The sequence below is a fragment of the Anser cygnoides genome, chromosome 12, assembly GCF_040182565.1.
Source record: "Anser cygnoides isolate HZ-2024a breed goose chromosome 12, Taihu_goose_T2T_genome, whole genome shotgun sequence".
NCBI classification, from domain to species: Eukaryota; Metazoa; Chordata; class Aves; order Anseriformes; family Anatidae; genus Anser; species Anser cygnoides.
In genome coordinates, this window is record NC_089884.1 from 11760420 (window position 1) to 11773525 (window position 13106).

The 13106-nt window shown below is 57.4% G+C and overlaps 2 protein-coding genes across 5 annotated transcripts; one reads left to right on the top strand and one right to left on the bottom strand.

Annotated features, from left to right (window-relative positions):
- On the bottom strand, positions 1–6148 carry PARD6A (par-6 family cell polarity regulator alpha). 2 transcript variants are annotated; one of them, XM_067004567.1, is made up of 3 exons: positions 5522–6148; positions 4127–4349; positions 1–1073 (listed from the first exon to the last, which is right to left on the bottom strand). In XM_067004567.1, exons 1-3 carry the CDS (start codon positions 5582–5584, stop codon positions 289–291), a joined length of 1071 nt encoding a protein of 356 aa, XP_066860668.1. In that variant the 5' UTR covers positions 5585–6148; the 3' UTR covers positions 1–288. The 2 variants fall into 2 exon arrangements, with proteins under 2 accessions (XP_066860668.1, XP_066860667.1); XM_067004566.1 differs by having other exon boundaries at positions 1–1076.
- A 1158-nt stretch (positions 6149–7306) lies between these two features.
- Positions 7307–13083, top strand: HERPUD1 (homocysteine inducible ER protein with ubiquitin like domain 1). 3 transcript variants are annotated; one of them, XM_067004562.1, is made up of 8 exons: positions 7307–7467; positions 7731–7808; positions 7889–7963; positions 8930–9051; positions 9386–9508; positions 10132–10479; positions 11361–11466; positions 12071–13083. In XM_067004562.1, the coding sequence occupies exons 1-8, from the start codon at positions 7330–7332 to the stop codon at positions 12239–12241; spliced, it is 1161 nt and encodes a 386-aa protein (XP_066860663.1). In that variant the 5' UTR covers positions 7307–7329; the 3' UTR covers positions 12242–13083. The 3 variants fall into 3 exon arrangements, with proteins under 3 accessions (XP_066860663.1, XP_066860664.1, XP_066860666.1); XM_067004563.1 differs by having other exon boundaries at positions 12074–13083; XM_067004565.1 differs by having other exon boundaries at positions 7892–7963.
- The last annotated feature ends 23 nt before the right edge of the window (positions 13084–13106 follow it).

Genomic DNA, 13106 nt, shown 5'->3' on the forward strand with positions numbered 1-13106 from the left:
TGCTTTCTATAAAAGGTTTTACTGTCCATTGCAATATATTACTCAGTGATGCGTATTCTGATAAAACAATTAAAAACCCCACTCGTTCGGAAGAAGCGGGGTGGGAGGCGAGGTGCTCAGGCAGGCAGTGCCCGGTGGGAGCAGGTGCTGCCCTGGGGACCCAGCGCAGCGAGAGAGGGCAGGGGCAGCCCCGCTCGGCCCCCGCCGTCTCCCCGGTGCCCACAACCAGTCCGGCTGCGCGGAAACCCGGCCAGCTGTGAAGGGCAGTGCGGGAGCACGGCCCCGCGGCTATAGGGTGAGCAGGGTGCCGTCCTCCCGCACGCTGCCCCGGCCGGGGCTGCCGTCGTGGCTGCCCAGGGACTGCAGGGAGCCCCGCGAGCTGTGCGGGGACAGGCTGCGCTGCAGGGGTCCGTCCGCGGGGCCCCCGTTGGGGCAGCCCCCGGGGATGTAGTGGGGCGCGCTGTCGCTCTCGATGACCAGGTCGCCCTCCTCGTCGCTTTCAGCCGTGCTGTAGTTGCTCAGGTACTGCGAGGCCGGGCTGGGGGTCTGCTGGCTGGGGGTGCTGTCCGTGGACATGCCCGAGCTGCCCGAGGCCTTGCTGCTGCGGATGACGTTGTTGCGCTGGTTGGCCGGCTTGACGGTGATGATGAGGTTGTGGCTGTTGGCCACCATCATGTCCGTCACCTGGTCCAGGGACTTGCCGGCCACGTCGATGCCATTGACCTCCAGGATCTCGTCGCTCACTGCCAGCAGCCCCGTGCTCTCCGCCAAGCCGCCCTTCACCAGGCGGGAGATGAAGATGCCGGGCACCTTCTCGACACCCTGCGGGGCCACGCGCACGCTGACGCCATCGCGGATGTAGAAGCCTAGCGGCTTGTCAGAGCCGTGCTTGTGGAGCCGCACGCGGCGGTGGGTCTCCGGCAGGATGTCCACGTCGATGATGGAGGAAATCTGACGGAAGTCCTGGGGCATGCCGATGAGGAGGTGAGGCTTGGCCCGGTAGTGCGCAGGGCGCAGCAGGCCCTTCTTCTTCCGCTGCAAGGAGTTGGAGGCGAAGACGCCGGCATCGGACTCTGCTGCGGGAAACAAGGGGGATGCGGTCAGGCAGTGCCCAGCCAGCTGGCACCGTGACCTCCTGGGGACACGGGCAACCACGTGTCCTTGGCCCCAGGTGCCAGAGGAACGGGCGGGAGAAGCACCCTGCTCCCAGGGCTCACCAGATTTTTCCGCCCAGATCATCACCCCCGGCTCTTCCCGCAGCCTGTCTCCTCCAGGCCCATCTCCTCTCCCGGGATTACCCGGCGTACTCACAGCCGGGATTAGTGGGATCGAGGCAGTGATTCAGCCTTAATCACGCTTTAAGCCAAACTCTGCAGCTTAACACTGGAGCTGCTGGCTCTAACAGCCCAGGAGCTGGTGCCATGCCCTGGTTTGGGTTTGAGGAGAGGGAATCCAGGCTTCAGCTCTCCTAATATGACTGGGGGACGTGACAGCACCCAAGTCCCTTGTCCCTGTTGGAGCAGGACCATCGCTGGCACCAGATCAGTGTGGCCACAGCCATGTCCTGCAGAGCCCTGCCACCACTGAGGATGGAGACCCCCAGCTCCTGGTGACCCATCCCTGGGCTGCAGCATCCCCAGCCCCGCAAACTTCCCAACCCACAGTTCCCAGCACTTTCTCTTGTTTCATGACCACCAGACGAGGGTTGGCTCCATCCCCTTCAACCATGCCCTGGGTGACCACCCTGTGGCTGCTCTGTGGGTCCCAGCTCCACCACGTCCCCCCTTGGCCGTATCCCGCGGGTGCCAGGGAACAGCCCCTGGGACCTCTCTGGTTTCTCCCCATCCGTTTTCATGGGGGAGCCCAGATCTGCACGCTGCGTTGCCAGCACATCCCCCCAGCTCTGCTCAGGGGGTAACAGCATCCTCAAGCTGCTGGCCACGCTCTTCCTCATCGCCAGGCCCGTGAAATGCTTCGTTTGCCATGAGAGCAATTGCTGGCTTGGATCCAGCCTGGCCCCAGCAGCACCTGCCCCAGCCAAGCAGCCCCAGCCCACGCCAGCGGCCAGCAATGCAGCAAAGCACCGCGTTCCAAAATGATCTCCAAAAGGTGCTAATGGGAACAGAGAGCCTGACCCAGTGACGCAGCAAGGGGAAGGGAGCGTATCCCCCGTGCCACCCAGGTGCAGCACCCACGGAGGGGGTACCATGCTCCAGGTGCCCCCCACCAGCACCCAGACCCCGTTCCAGCCACATGGGCTCTGGGGAGACCCCGCACCCAGGGGACGCGGGGTTTCTCCCAGGACAAGCCAGCCTGCCAGGGCTCCTGGGTTATAAATATCTCCCTGCACTCACTGCCTGGCTTATTTTTAGCTCGGGGAAGGGCGGCGGAGGCTTTCCCACAGCTATTTCAGCATGCAGCTCCTCTCCGAGGGGCGCGGAGCAGCCACACCGGGCAGGTCAGCACCCTGCAGACAAACCCTGGGGACGCGCTGGGCTTTCTCCTGCCCTTCCAGCCCGCCCCGGGCCATGCCTAGCCGGGGGGGGGGGGGAGCTGCCCCCAGCCAGGCTGACGGCACTGCTGGGACGTCTTCACCACCTCCGCGCGTGAGTCTGGCCGAGGAGGCACCCGAAGGGGTGACGGCAGGGAGAGCAACCAAGCTTGCAGCATTTGCTTTTTGAGCCCCTGCTGCAGGACCGGCTGCTCCAGAGCCCCCCAGCATGTACACACACACACATACGTGCACACACGTGTGCATAGTTCCCACACTCAACATGTGAAAGAGGCTCTGCAGCCGCCTTCCCCGCCAACCTGGACTGGTTTAACTACAGCCCAGCCCTGGGATGACCTGGATCCATTTTAAATCAGCTGTGACTCACCCGGGGCTTGCTCCCAGCCTCTCCACACACCTCCCGCAGCCCCTCTGCTGCGGGCACAGCCGGGAGCCAGGGCGAGCGGGACCCAACGGCACCGCCTCCCTGCCCTCCTCATCGCACTGCCCATGGTGCAGGGCCATGGACACCCGCTCTCCGCACTGTGCCAGCTCAGCGCGGCCGCCCACGGACCCTCACAGACTTTTCCCAGCAGGAGAGGCAGCTCTGGAAGAGAAGTGATGCTCCCACGGCAGCCCCAGCACCTGCTCCCCGTGCTGCAGCCCAGGTCTGTCCATCGCTCTGAGCTGAGGGGACGGTTTGGTGCTGGTAGGGACAGCCCTGGAGGACCCCATGGGCTCCGTTTCCCCCCTTGTCACCAGCCTGGATGGCCTCTGCTGGCCGCATGCCTCAGGGCCATGCAGGAAACACGTTCAGGCCATCCGCCACCAGCAAGAGTCCAGGAAAACCCGGCTCTCCGGCAGGGGTAGGTTGCTGAGACCCAGCACAGTGTCACCCCTCGCCCAGGGGCTTTTTACCAACAGCGTGAGCTGGAGCCAGCGGGATGCTCCAGGCGCTGTGCCAGGGACACTGGGACTTTTAGAGCAGGCTCCACCTTCGTGCACTTCTGCTTAATGTTTAAAAAGCCTCAGTGCTATTAACTGAGCAGAAGGGGACCTCGCAAGGAGGGCTTGTCTCCATCTCCCCGGCAAAGAGGTGACATACCCGAGGCATTTGTCACCAGGAGGCTTTCAGCCTTGCAGCACCAGGCAGCTGTGATCGGCACGCTGCTATCACGGCTGTTTCGCACTCCGATACGAGCTGCTCTCCAGGTATGCGCTCCTGCAGCCCGGACAAGGCCCTGGGCAGCCAGGAAGGGGGCGAGCCCCCTCCCCCTGCAAAGCCCCCGGTGGTGCCCCAAGAGCCCTGACAACACAGTGGCACCCCCACCTTGGGGCAGGGAGACGGATGGGCTCTGGCAGCAGCTGCTGTGTTTTCAGGGAGCCCACACAAGCCCAGCTGGAAATGCAACTTCAATGGGGCAAAGCACAAGGATTCCCTTTGCTGTCCGGGCAGCGTGGGGCCAGGCTGGGTGGCAGAGGTGTCACCTCCTCCCGAGCCATCCACCAAAGCAGTGGCAGGAGGGGACAGAGCCAGCCCTGCGGCCAGCACGGGAGCCATGGGATGCTGTCTGCCCTGCTCATCTCTTTTCACGGAGAGGACGGATCCAGCACCATTCTCTGGCTGCTACTGACCCTTTTTCTGGATGATGACCCTGAGGAGGGGGTTGGCGGAGGACAGGGCCTTGTGGTAGTTGTCGTCATTGTTGATGGGCAGCAGGTCGCCGTGCACGTCCGTGTAGCCCAGCAGCACGTCCACGCGGGGGATCTGGTGCACGCTCTGCAGCAGGCGATAGAAGTCCTGGAACGTGCCCACACTGGAGCGCTTGATGGCGAAACGGCGAAACTCAGCATCAAACTGCAGAGAAGGAGGAAGAGGAGGTAAAGGCGCTCGCACACTGGAGGAAGGCGCAGCAGGACCCTCCACCTGTTATTAACGGGGCACTAGTCTGGAGACAGGGCAGCGGCTGGCTGAGCCTCTATCCCCAGCCGGCATGGGGGGACCGTGACACCAGGAGGCCCTTGCCTGTGACGTGTACTGCTGTAGCACGTCGTGAGCAGCAGCGTTAATTATTGCCTCCTTCGGTCACGACAAATGAGAAGCCGATTAAGAACAGGCTCAGGAAGGCAGCAGGAGGGATGGCACCGCACCTGCAGGGCGGGCAGCGGTGCTGGGTGCACCCTGGGGAGGAGAGCACCGCACGCCCCAGCGCGGGTGCCGGGGATGCGGGACCAGCTGTGCCGTGGCAAAGCCCCCCAGGATGGAGTGGGACAGGCGCTGTAAAGCCGGGGAAAGCCCTAGGAGAAGACTGGCAATCAGGAGCTGGCGCAAACCCACCAGGTCTGCGGGGGGCAAGGAACTCTCCCCAGGGAGGATTTGGGCTGGGGACCCAAACCTGTCAGACCGCCGCGTCCTGCTGCGAGGGGCACCCGGGGTGGGGGACGCGGCTGGAGTTCACCCCCTGGCAGGACCCCAGGGGACCACGAGCACCTCGTAAGGGGCCAGCAGCGGCACGTCTGTGCGGGCTGCAGCCGGCCAAGCGCGCAACCCGGGGGTGGCGGCTGCGGGACTGGGCAGGCAGGCACAGCCGGGCAGGGATGCGCCGGGCAGGCACGCATCGGGGTGCGGGGGGCAGGTGCGGCGGGGGGAGGCGGCACGGCTGGCTGCTGGCAGCCCCGGGAAGCGCGCCCCGGCGAGCGCGCACAGCTGGCCGCGGGGTGGCCGCGGGGTGGCCGCGGCCGGGGCCACCGGCGGGGCCGTGCTGCCCGCCTGCCCGACACCCGGCGGGCGCGCCCCGGCGGTGCTCCCGCGGCCGGCACCGGCCGCGACAGCCCCGCGTTGGGATTCCGCGGCGGCCGGGCTCGGGCTCGGGCTCGGGGGCAGGCCCCGGGCTGCGCCGCCGCAACGCCGGGGAGCGGAGCGGAGCGGGGCGCATCGCGGCCGGGCTCCCGCGCCGCCGCCGCCCGGTGCGCGCTGCCGCCCCCAACGTGAGCTGCCGGCCGGGCACCGGTACCGGCGCCGGCGCTTACCTTGCTCTTGACCTCGATGACGGGCTCGGCGGAGCGCGCCGGCGTGCGGTGGTGCTTGGCCATGCTGCGCCGCCCCGCTCCCGCGGCCACGGGGGATTTACACCGGCCGTGACGTCACCCGGCAGCCGGCCGGGCGGCGCCGCGCCATTGGCCGAGGCGGGGCGCGGGGGCGGGGCTCGGCGCGGCGCGGCGCGCGGCCGGGGCGGGGGGAGCGGGGCGCTGACAACGTCGCCATGGCAACGGCAGCGGGGCCGGCGGCGCGGCCCGAGCACGGCACCGGCACCGGCACCGGGACGGGGCGGCCCCGGGGAGCCCGGCGCGTTCCCGGCCCCGCGCCCGCGAGCTGCCCCCGGCTGCCGTCCCCGGCCCGGCGGGACGGTTTCGTTACCGCCTCAGGGCGGCGTGGCCGTGGGGAGGCGGGGATCCCTGCGGCGGTTCACCCCGGGGAGGCGGGCAGCGTTCCTGCGCGGCGGAACGAGCTGGTTGGTGGCAGGGGGAAGCGGGGCTGCGAGCCCCCGCGCACCCACCGGCTCCCCCAGGCTCACGGGCTCGAAGAACCAGGAACCTGCTCAAGCCCGGGGCCTAACCGGCACCGAACGAACCGTACAGGCACTGAACGCACCTCGAGCTAAACCCTGACAACCAGCCCCGCTCGCCCGGATCGCGCTCCCGATCTTTGCCCTCCCCAGCCCCACAGAGCCACCTCCGGGCAGCCCGACACCGCCCCCGCGCGGGGCCCGGGGCAGGCGGGCTGTGCCCCGCACCCCGCTGCTGCCCGGTGCGGCGGGGGGGCCGCAGGGCTCCGGGGCCGCCGGACCCCTCCTCGTGCTCCGGGAAACTCCCCGCCGGCTGCGGTCAGCGGCGTGAGCCGAGAGGGGCTCACAAGCGGAGCTGTGAACTAACTGGCGATTTCAGCCCCGGGTTTAATTCTGAGTTGGTTTTTTTGTTTTGTTTTGTTTTGTTTTTATTTTTTTTTAACAGGCTAACTGCGTTGAGGTCAGAGAGATAATCCCGATTACAGCAGGGTTAACGTTTGCGCAGACGCTTGGTGGCAGAGGACGCTTGGAGCCCTTCGGCTCGGATTTTGGTAAATCGGGGTTAATTGTTCGGAGTTAATTGCTGTAAGGCCCACCTGCCGGTCACGCCCCTGCTCTGAGCGGCGCCCCTGCAGCTGCGGCCACGGCACAAGCCCCAGGCCCCAAGCCCCGAGATAAGCCGGCAGGGTCGGGGCAGGTGTTTGTTTTGCCTGGGTTTCAGGAGCTCTGAGCCAGCTGCCGGGACCGCGGCGCGGGCTGCCGGCTGTGTCCCTGACCCGGGGGGGGGACACCCGCGTGCCCAGGCCCAGCTGCTGGGTGCTCAGAGGCGCGGGGGCCCCGCCTCAGCTCCGAGCCCTCCCCGCTGCCACGGTGCCTGCTGCGGGCAGGGGCGGGCCCCGCCGGCTTTCTTCCTCCTCGCAAGGCGCACGGAGCCCCTCGGCCCCGCTCGGGGACCCCCCGGAGCCTTCGCCCCGATCTCGCCCCCACGCTCCCGGGGCCCGGCCCCACGGCGGGACAAGGCCGCGCCGCGAGCCCCTCACGGGCCGGGAGGGGGGGGGCGGTCGCCATGGTGACGCGGCGCGGAGCCCCCGCCCTCCTTCCGCCCCCCGCCGCTCCGCCCCCGCCTCTCCTTCCCATTGGCCCACGTGTCCTCCTCTCCCCCCCCTTCGCAGCCAATCGGTTCCAGCCAACGAGGCGGGGAAGGAGGGCGGGGCGCGGCGGGCGCCTATAAAAGGGGGCGGGCGGCGGGGGGCGCCGCCTTACGCGCGCGTCATGGCGGAGCCGCAGCAGCTCTCGCTGCTGGTGCGCAGCCCCGCGCGGCGCCACCCCGACCTGCGCCTCCGCGCCGAGCCCGCCTGGACCGTGCGGCGCCTCAAGGCCGAGCTCCGCCGCATCGTGCCCGGGGCGCCGGTGAGGGTCGTGGGGGCCGGGGCTTGGGGGGGGGGGCCCGGCTGACGCAAGGCCCGGGCGCGGTTGCAGCGGGCGGGTGTCGCGTCAGGGCCCTGCGGTGACGGCGGGCGGGCGCCGGGGCCGGCCCCTGTTAAACGTTAACGCGGCCGGGCTGCCCGCCGCGGTTGCCGTGGGTGCGCTGCTCGCATGGGGCTGCCGGCGCTGCGGTCGGCGGCTTCGAGCTCGGCCGAGCAAATAACCCTGCTCTTTGTTCTCCTTCAAAGCCCGAAGAGGAGCAGAAGCTGATTTATTGCGGGAAGCTGCTGCTCGATCACCAGCATCTCCAGGAGTTCCTGCCAAAGGTATAAAAAATATTTTTTGCTGCGCTGAGGTGCACCGAGCGTGTCACAAGAGATTCATTTTTCCTGTACTTATGTTTTAGCAGGAGGAGTTGCATGCTCTTCATTTGGTGTACAACCTCAAGGCTCCTGCAAATGTGCAAGAAACCAACTCAGAGGTACTAAGCTAATGTACTGCTTTGAGTCTTTGGGTTGTAGAAGTTTGCTGATAACGCAGGTGTTTCCTGCTAATGCATTGGCAGTGTTGCTGGTAACTTGATTGGTTTGGAGTGTGAGAACATATTTGGATTAAGCTCAAAAATAACTTGTGGTTCAGTGGTACAGATCATGATGGCACCTGTTAAGAAATGTCTCAGTTGTAATCTAGTCCTAACAACATCGCTTAGAGGGAAACTGCTTTTTGGTAAACTCTGTTTTGTTAAGGAGAACATGACCTGTCATATCCTGCACTCTTTTGGATGGAGGCTTTTTGTGGGCAGAAGATATAGTTATTAGAAGCAGTTCTGATTGCTCTGTCAATGTGTGGGGAAGCAAGACTGTTAGTTGAGGGCACTCTAACTGTTCATGACTCTTCCTGTGGAGGAAGCTCAAGATAAACATTAGTAATTGATCTGAGTACTTACAGTCTGAAGTGCAAATGTGCAAACTCATTTTTATTTTCAAGTATCTAGAAGTGTTTATGTTGCCCAATATAGACATTTGAACTTATCTTACCCATGTTTGGAGCTTGCCGTTGTGAGTCACCCTTTGTCTGAATATTATACAGATGTATCACTGCAGAACAGCTCTTGAATTACATCTGTGTACAGCAGATGTGTAAGCAAGCAGAAACTCGGGTAGCTAAAATTGAACTGTCTTCAGTGCGCTTTTGACAGTTTTTTTCCAGTTCTTTAATCCCCAGAGGGGACTTGACTGTTGGTGAAAACTGAAAATACACAGTAATACACAGTAAATACAGTATTGCAATGGCACCTGGAGGTACCTGGTGCAGAAAGTGCATGAACTGTGTAACTGTTTCTAAATCAAGAGGCATGTTCAGTGTGAGGTAACCTTTTTGCATATGACTTTAATAGTAATTCATCACTAAAATAGTAATTCATTGCTAACTGTGTTGATGTCTCTAGGTTAAAACTGGTCAGCCAAGGCTAATGTCAGAAGCTAGTCAAGAACCAGCTGCATCTTCCTCAGATGTTGAAAGACTGAGGTGTTCTTCTGGTGGCCAGGCTTCAGCGGAAGCCAATACTAGGTGAATACATCACTAAGATCTTTGAAGTGTTGACCTTTCTGGGGCAGACTGGTTGCTAACCCCTTATGCCATGTCTCAAGACAAGGACAATGGAACATAGGCCAAAGGTCATAAGGGTGTATAAGCTTTAGTGGGCATGGAAGAAGTCAAAGGAAAATGCCCTACTGTTAGATGAAAATCTTCCTTTTATTCATTTGGGTAGAGAGATGGCTATAATGCATAAGGAAGAATTCATTTTGTTTCAGTGCATGAAATGGTAGAAGCTATTTACATGTGTCCTGTAATAAATAGCTGTCTTGTGCAGTATTTGTTAACAAGTGTTTCTTTTGAACAGGCTTGAAACACCTCCCAATCCTTTCCAGACTGTAGCCCCGGGGTTTTCTGCTTATACGACCTATAGCATGCTTCAGATGTCCTGGCTTCAGCAGATTTACGCAAGGCAATATTACATGCAATAGTAAGTCTTTGTAAAGCCATGAGTAGAAAGCAGAAACTGTAATGCAAGGAAATGGAGAACTTCTGGTAGTCCTTCCTCTTTTGGTTTAGTATGGTCAGACTCTCTGTTGTACCTTACACTCTGTGGTGTGGAAATGCAGCTCTGTCATCTGGTGTTTGGCTTAGTTTTTAGGCTAGTGATTTGAATCTTGCAAATGGCAGATCTCTGCCTGCCTTCACTGGGAGAGCAGGCATCTCTAGAGTAAATCTAATTCTGCTGATAAGCCTTAGCTCCTTACAATCTTTTTTGACTGTTTAAAGTAGCCCCCAAACTGGAAATCCTTGGCGCATGTAAGACAATCGTAGCAGCCTTCCAGAATACCTTTAGATTGCTCCAGAAATTTTCTTATGAAGTGTTGAAGTTCCTAAAGTGAAGGTGTGGGGTTTGACTTGAAGTCATCTTGTAACTGTTTGTCATAGGCAAAGCCAAAACTTGTGTTTTTAACCCATGGAGTCTCTATACTTATTTGGCACTTGTATGTGACCTGACTTCGTAGTTCTGTACTCTTATGATGGACGAGTTTTCAGTGTCTGTTCCACATGAAGGGATTTGAGTTAAGCCTTACTCTGTTTTCTGGTTTTCAGCTTGGCCTCTACTGCTGCATCTGCTGACCAGTCTCACCCACGACGTTCTCAGGAGATACCGGTGGCACAAGTGACACCCCCCGCTCCTCTCCCAGATCCGTTTCCTGCACAAAATCAACCTGGAAACCAGAATGCTGCTCCACAGGTTAATGCAGCAGCCAACCAGAACTTGAGGATGAATGCCCAAGGGGGTCCCCTCATGGAAGAAGAGGAGGAGGGTGGCAATCGGGATTGGTTGGACTGGCTCTACTCTGCAACGCTGTTCTATGTTTTTGTCAACATCATCTATTTCTACTCCAGTATCAGCAGATTCCTCCTGGTTATGGGTGGCACTGTTCTGATGTATCTGTAAGTGTATGGCGTTGATCTCTAGTATTGTCAGAAACGTTATAGAAGTGCTGTGCTCTGCAGGGTGGTGAGCTTTCTGGTCTTTGAGCTTAGAGAACTCTTACACCTAGAAAAGATGAACTGCACATCTCATCCTGGTGTTTAGCAAAAATATAACTGGCCTCTGGGTTCCAAGAAGAATGAATAGGTGATAGTAGAGCCTCTCGCCCCTCTTTTGTACTATAGCTGTTGTAGTTGACTTTTTAGAAAACTGTTGGAAACCAAAGTCACTCTCTATGAAGCCCTAGCAACTTTGCGATATAGAGCAGGTACATATGGAACAACTGACAAATATGAAACAACTGACGAGCTTGTTTGGAAATGAGTGGTTGAAATGTGGGGAGAGGGACTTGGTTGCTTTGGAAGTTATCTAACCATGTGGTTTTTTCTGCTACACCCACAAGGTGTAGGCACTGTAGAGATACTTTCTAAGTGGGTCTGCATGGCCTGCTATGTTCTGGTAAGATGGTGCCGTTTCTCCTGTTCTTTGTGCCCTTTAGGATCAGAGAAGGTACCCAGGGGTATACATAGCATGGTTAAGATGCAGGTTCCAGTTCTGTAGCAGCATCTTCCAGCAGGCGTAGTCCTGATTAAAGAGTTATGAACCTAGATGCAGTGCTGCTTATTTTGAATGCTTGCAGATGGTTAGCTGTGTCATCCTATCCCATGGTTTGCCTGCTAATAGGAGACTTTAAAATGTTTCCCAGGTCAGAGCAAAAATTTAGCATGTTGAATTTGCTGTCTGCAGTGATTAGAGCAGTCAGATGTTACTGAACTGCCTTGGTGTAACAGGGAGGAGTAGTGTTTAGCCACTATTAATACAAATACATTGGCTTCCCCAGGCATCATGTTGGATGGTTTCCATTTAGACAGCGACCAGTTCAGCCCTTCCCAGATAACGTTCCTCCTCAAGCTGCTATAAACCAGGACCAGAACAATAACTTACAGGTATTGTCTCTGTATTTTTAAAAATAGCAACATGGAAACCCTGTGAAGTTTCACTTTTAGCTTTCTAATTACAATTTAGTAGTAAAAACGACTAATTTTTTGTGGAGAAGCATCTTCTGTGGCTAAATAATTGCCAGCATGCTGCTTTTGGTGTAGTTCATTCTACAAAATATTTCAGGCTGCTGCATGCTGTCTGCTAGTTATTTGTTTGTTGGGGTGTTACGGTGGAAAATAGTCTGCCAAAGACCATGCGAATTCTGTAACTGAAGGCTGGTGGCATATGAGCACATGAGCAATCTGAGTCCTGCATTTACAGTTGGCACTTGTGGCTGATGCCACTGTTCACTAAGTTAGCTGTAAATGCATGCATAGTTCACCTGATCTGGTGCTTGTATCTGTCCTAAGCAGTCCTCTTGGACATACAGCATGAGTTAGCCACAACATAGCGTGTTCTTCTAACTTTGTGGTTGTTGGGAGGTACTTTGGTACAGAAGTACTGCATGGGTTTCATATTCTGACAATGAAAGTCAAGTAACAATCATGCCGGTTACCTGATTCTTCTCATGCATTTCTACAATGACTCACTGAATCTTCTCTCTTTCAGCAGGGAGGGAATGCGGACAGAGCAGATGACAATGAAGCAGCATCTGATGAGGGACAAGCTTTACCAGAACTGCAGCAGGCCAACCCTTCGTTTATGAGCACAGCATGGGTGTTTTTCAAGACTTTCTTTGCATCCCTCCTTCCGGAAGGGCCTAGGGTGACCCGCAATTGACACAGGTCTGCTTGTCTGAAATGTCGATGGGCTTTAGTTTCCCTGAGTGAAATGGATAAAAACTCCAGCACCAAGTGCAAATGTGTGGCATTTCTCTGGCCTTCACTGATGAATCAAACTTCTCCAAGAAGCCTTAAGCTGTGGCACAGAGACAAGATGATTCTTCTCATTCCAAAGAACTTCGTTCTGTAGCATTTATTAGAAACCTACATAGAAGCTTGGCATTGTAAACTTGTGCACTAAATGCACAGGCTCTAAGCAGGTGGGCAAAAATGTTAGAGAAGCAAATTGCTTCTTCTGTGCAATGTGATTCCTGTTGGAATGTTTCAAATACTATTTAAATTACACTGAGTGTAGTATCTTGAAACAAATTGCTAGATATGCATTAGCAGGTTTTTAGGAAAAATCTATTGTTAAATTGCTTCAACAATATTTTAAACTTCATGTAAATATTTTCCTATGAAAGATGTATTGTGCAATTTCCTTGGCAAAGTGGGGGACTGTAAGACAGTGACCTCCTGATAAGCAATTATTTCAGTGGAGTTGCAGTCTAAATACCAAGCTGCCAAATTCAGATACTTTAACCTTGAGACTTAATTATTCCCTACTTCGAAATCATGGGAGAAGAGTAAGTGCATTCAACTCTATTTAGCAAGAACTTATGCAAGATATAAACGTACTGTTTTCAGATGTAAAGTTAAAGCAGTCTAAAACCTATATTCAACTTAGTTGCTCTGGAATGAAAAATGCATCTCTTCGTATTTGATTTTCCTTTTGATTTCTGATGTGGTTAAGGGCTTTGATTCAATAAAAAATTGCAGGCACTTACGTCTGTACTTGTATATGCTCATCATTGGCTCTCTTT

Excerpts from the sequence above, each read along its gene's own strand:
- PARD6A (XM_067004566.1), bottom strand. The coding sequence starts at position 5,584 with ATGGCCAAGCACCACCGCACGCCGGCGCGCTCCGCCGAGCCCGTCATC. Across the intron at positions 4,350-5,521 it reads TCATCGAGGTCAAGAGCAAG|TTTGATGCTGAGTTTCGCCG; the intron begins GTAAGCGCCGGC and ends CCTTCTCTGCAG. Across the intron at positions 1,077-4,126 it reads GGTCATCATCCAGAAAAAGG|CAGAGTCCGATGCCGGCGTC; the intron begins GTCAGTAGCAGC and ends TGTTTCCCGCAG.
- HERPUD1 (XM_067004562.1), top strand. The coding sequence starts at position 7,330 with ATGGCGGAGCCGCAGCAGCTCTCGCTGCTGGTGCGCAGCCCCGCGCGG. Across the intron at positions 7,809-7,888 it reads TCCAGGAGTTCCTGCCAAAG|CAGGAGGAGTTGCATGCTCT; the intron begins GTATAAAAAATA and ends CTTATGTTTTAG. Across the intron at positions 9,509-10,131 it reads AGGCAATATTACATGCAATA|CTTGGCCTCTACTGCTGCAT; the intron begins GTAAGTCTTTGT and ends TCTGGTTTTCAG.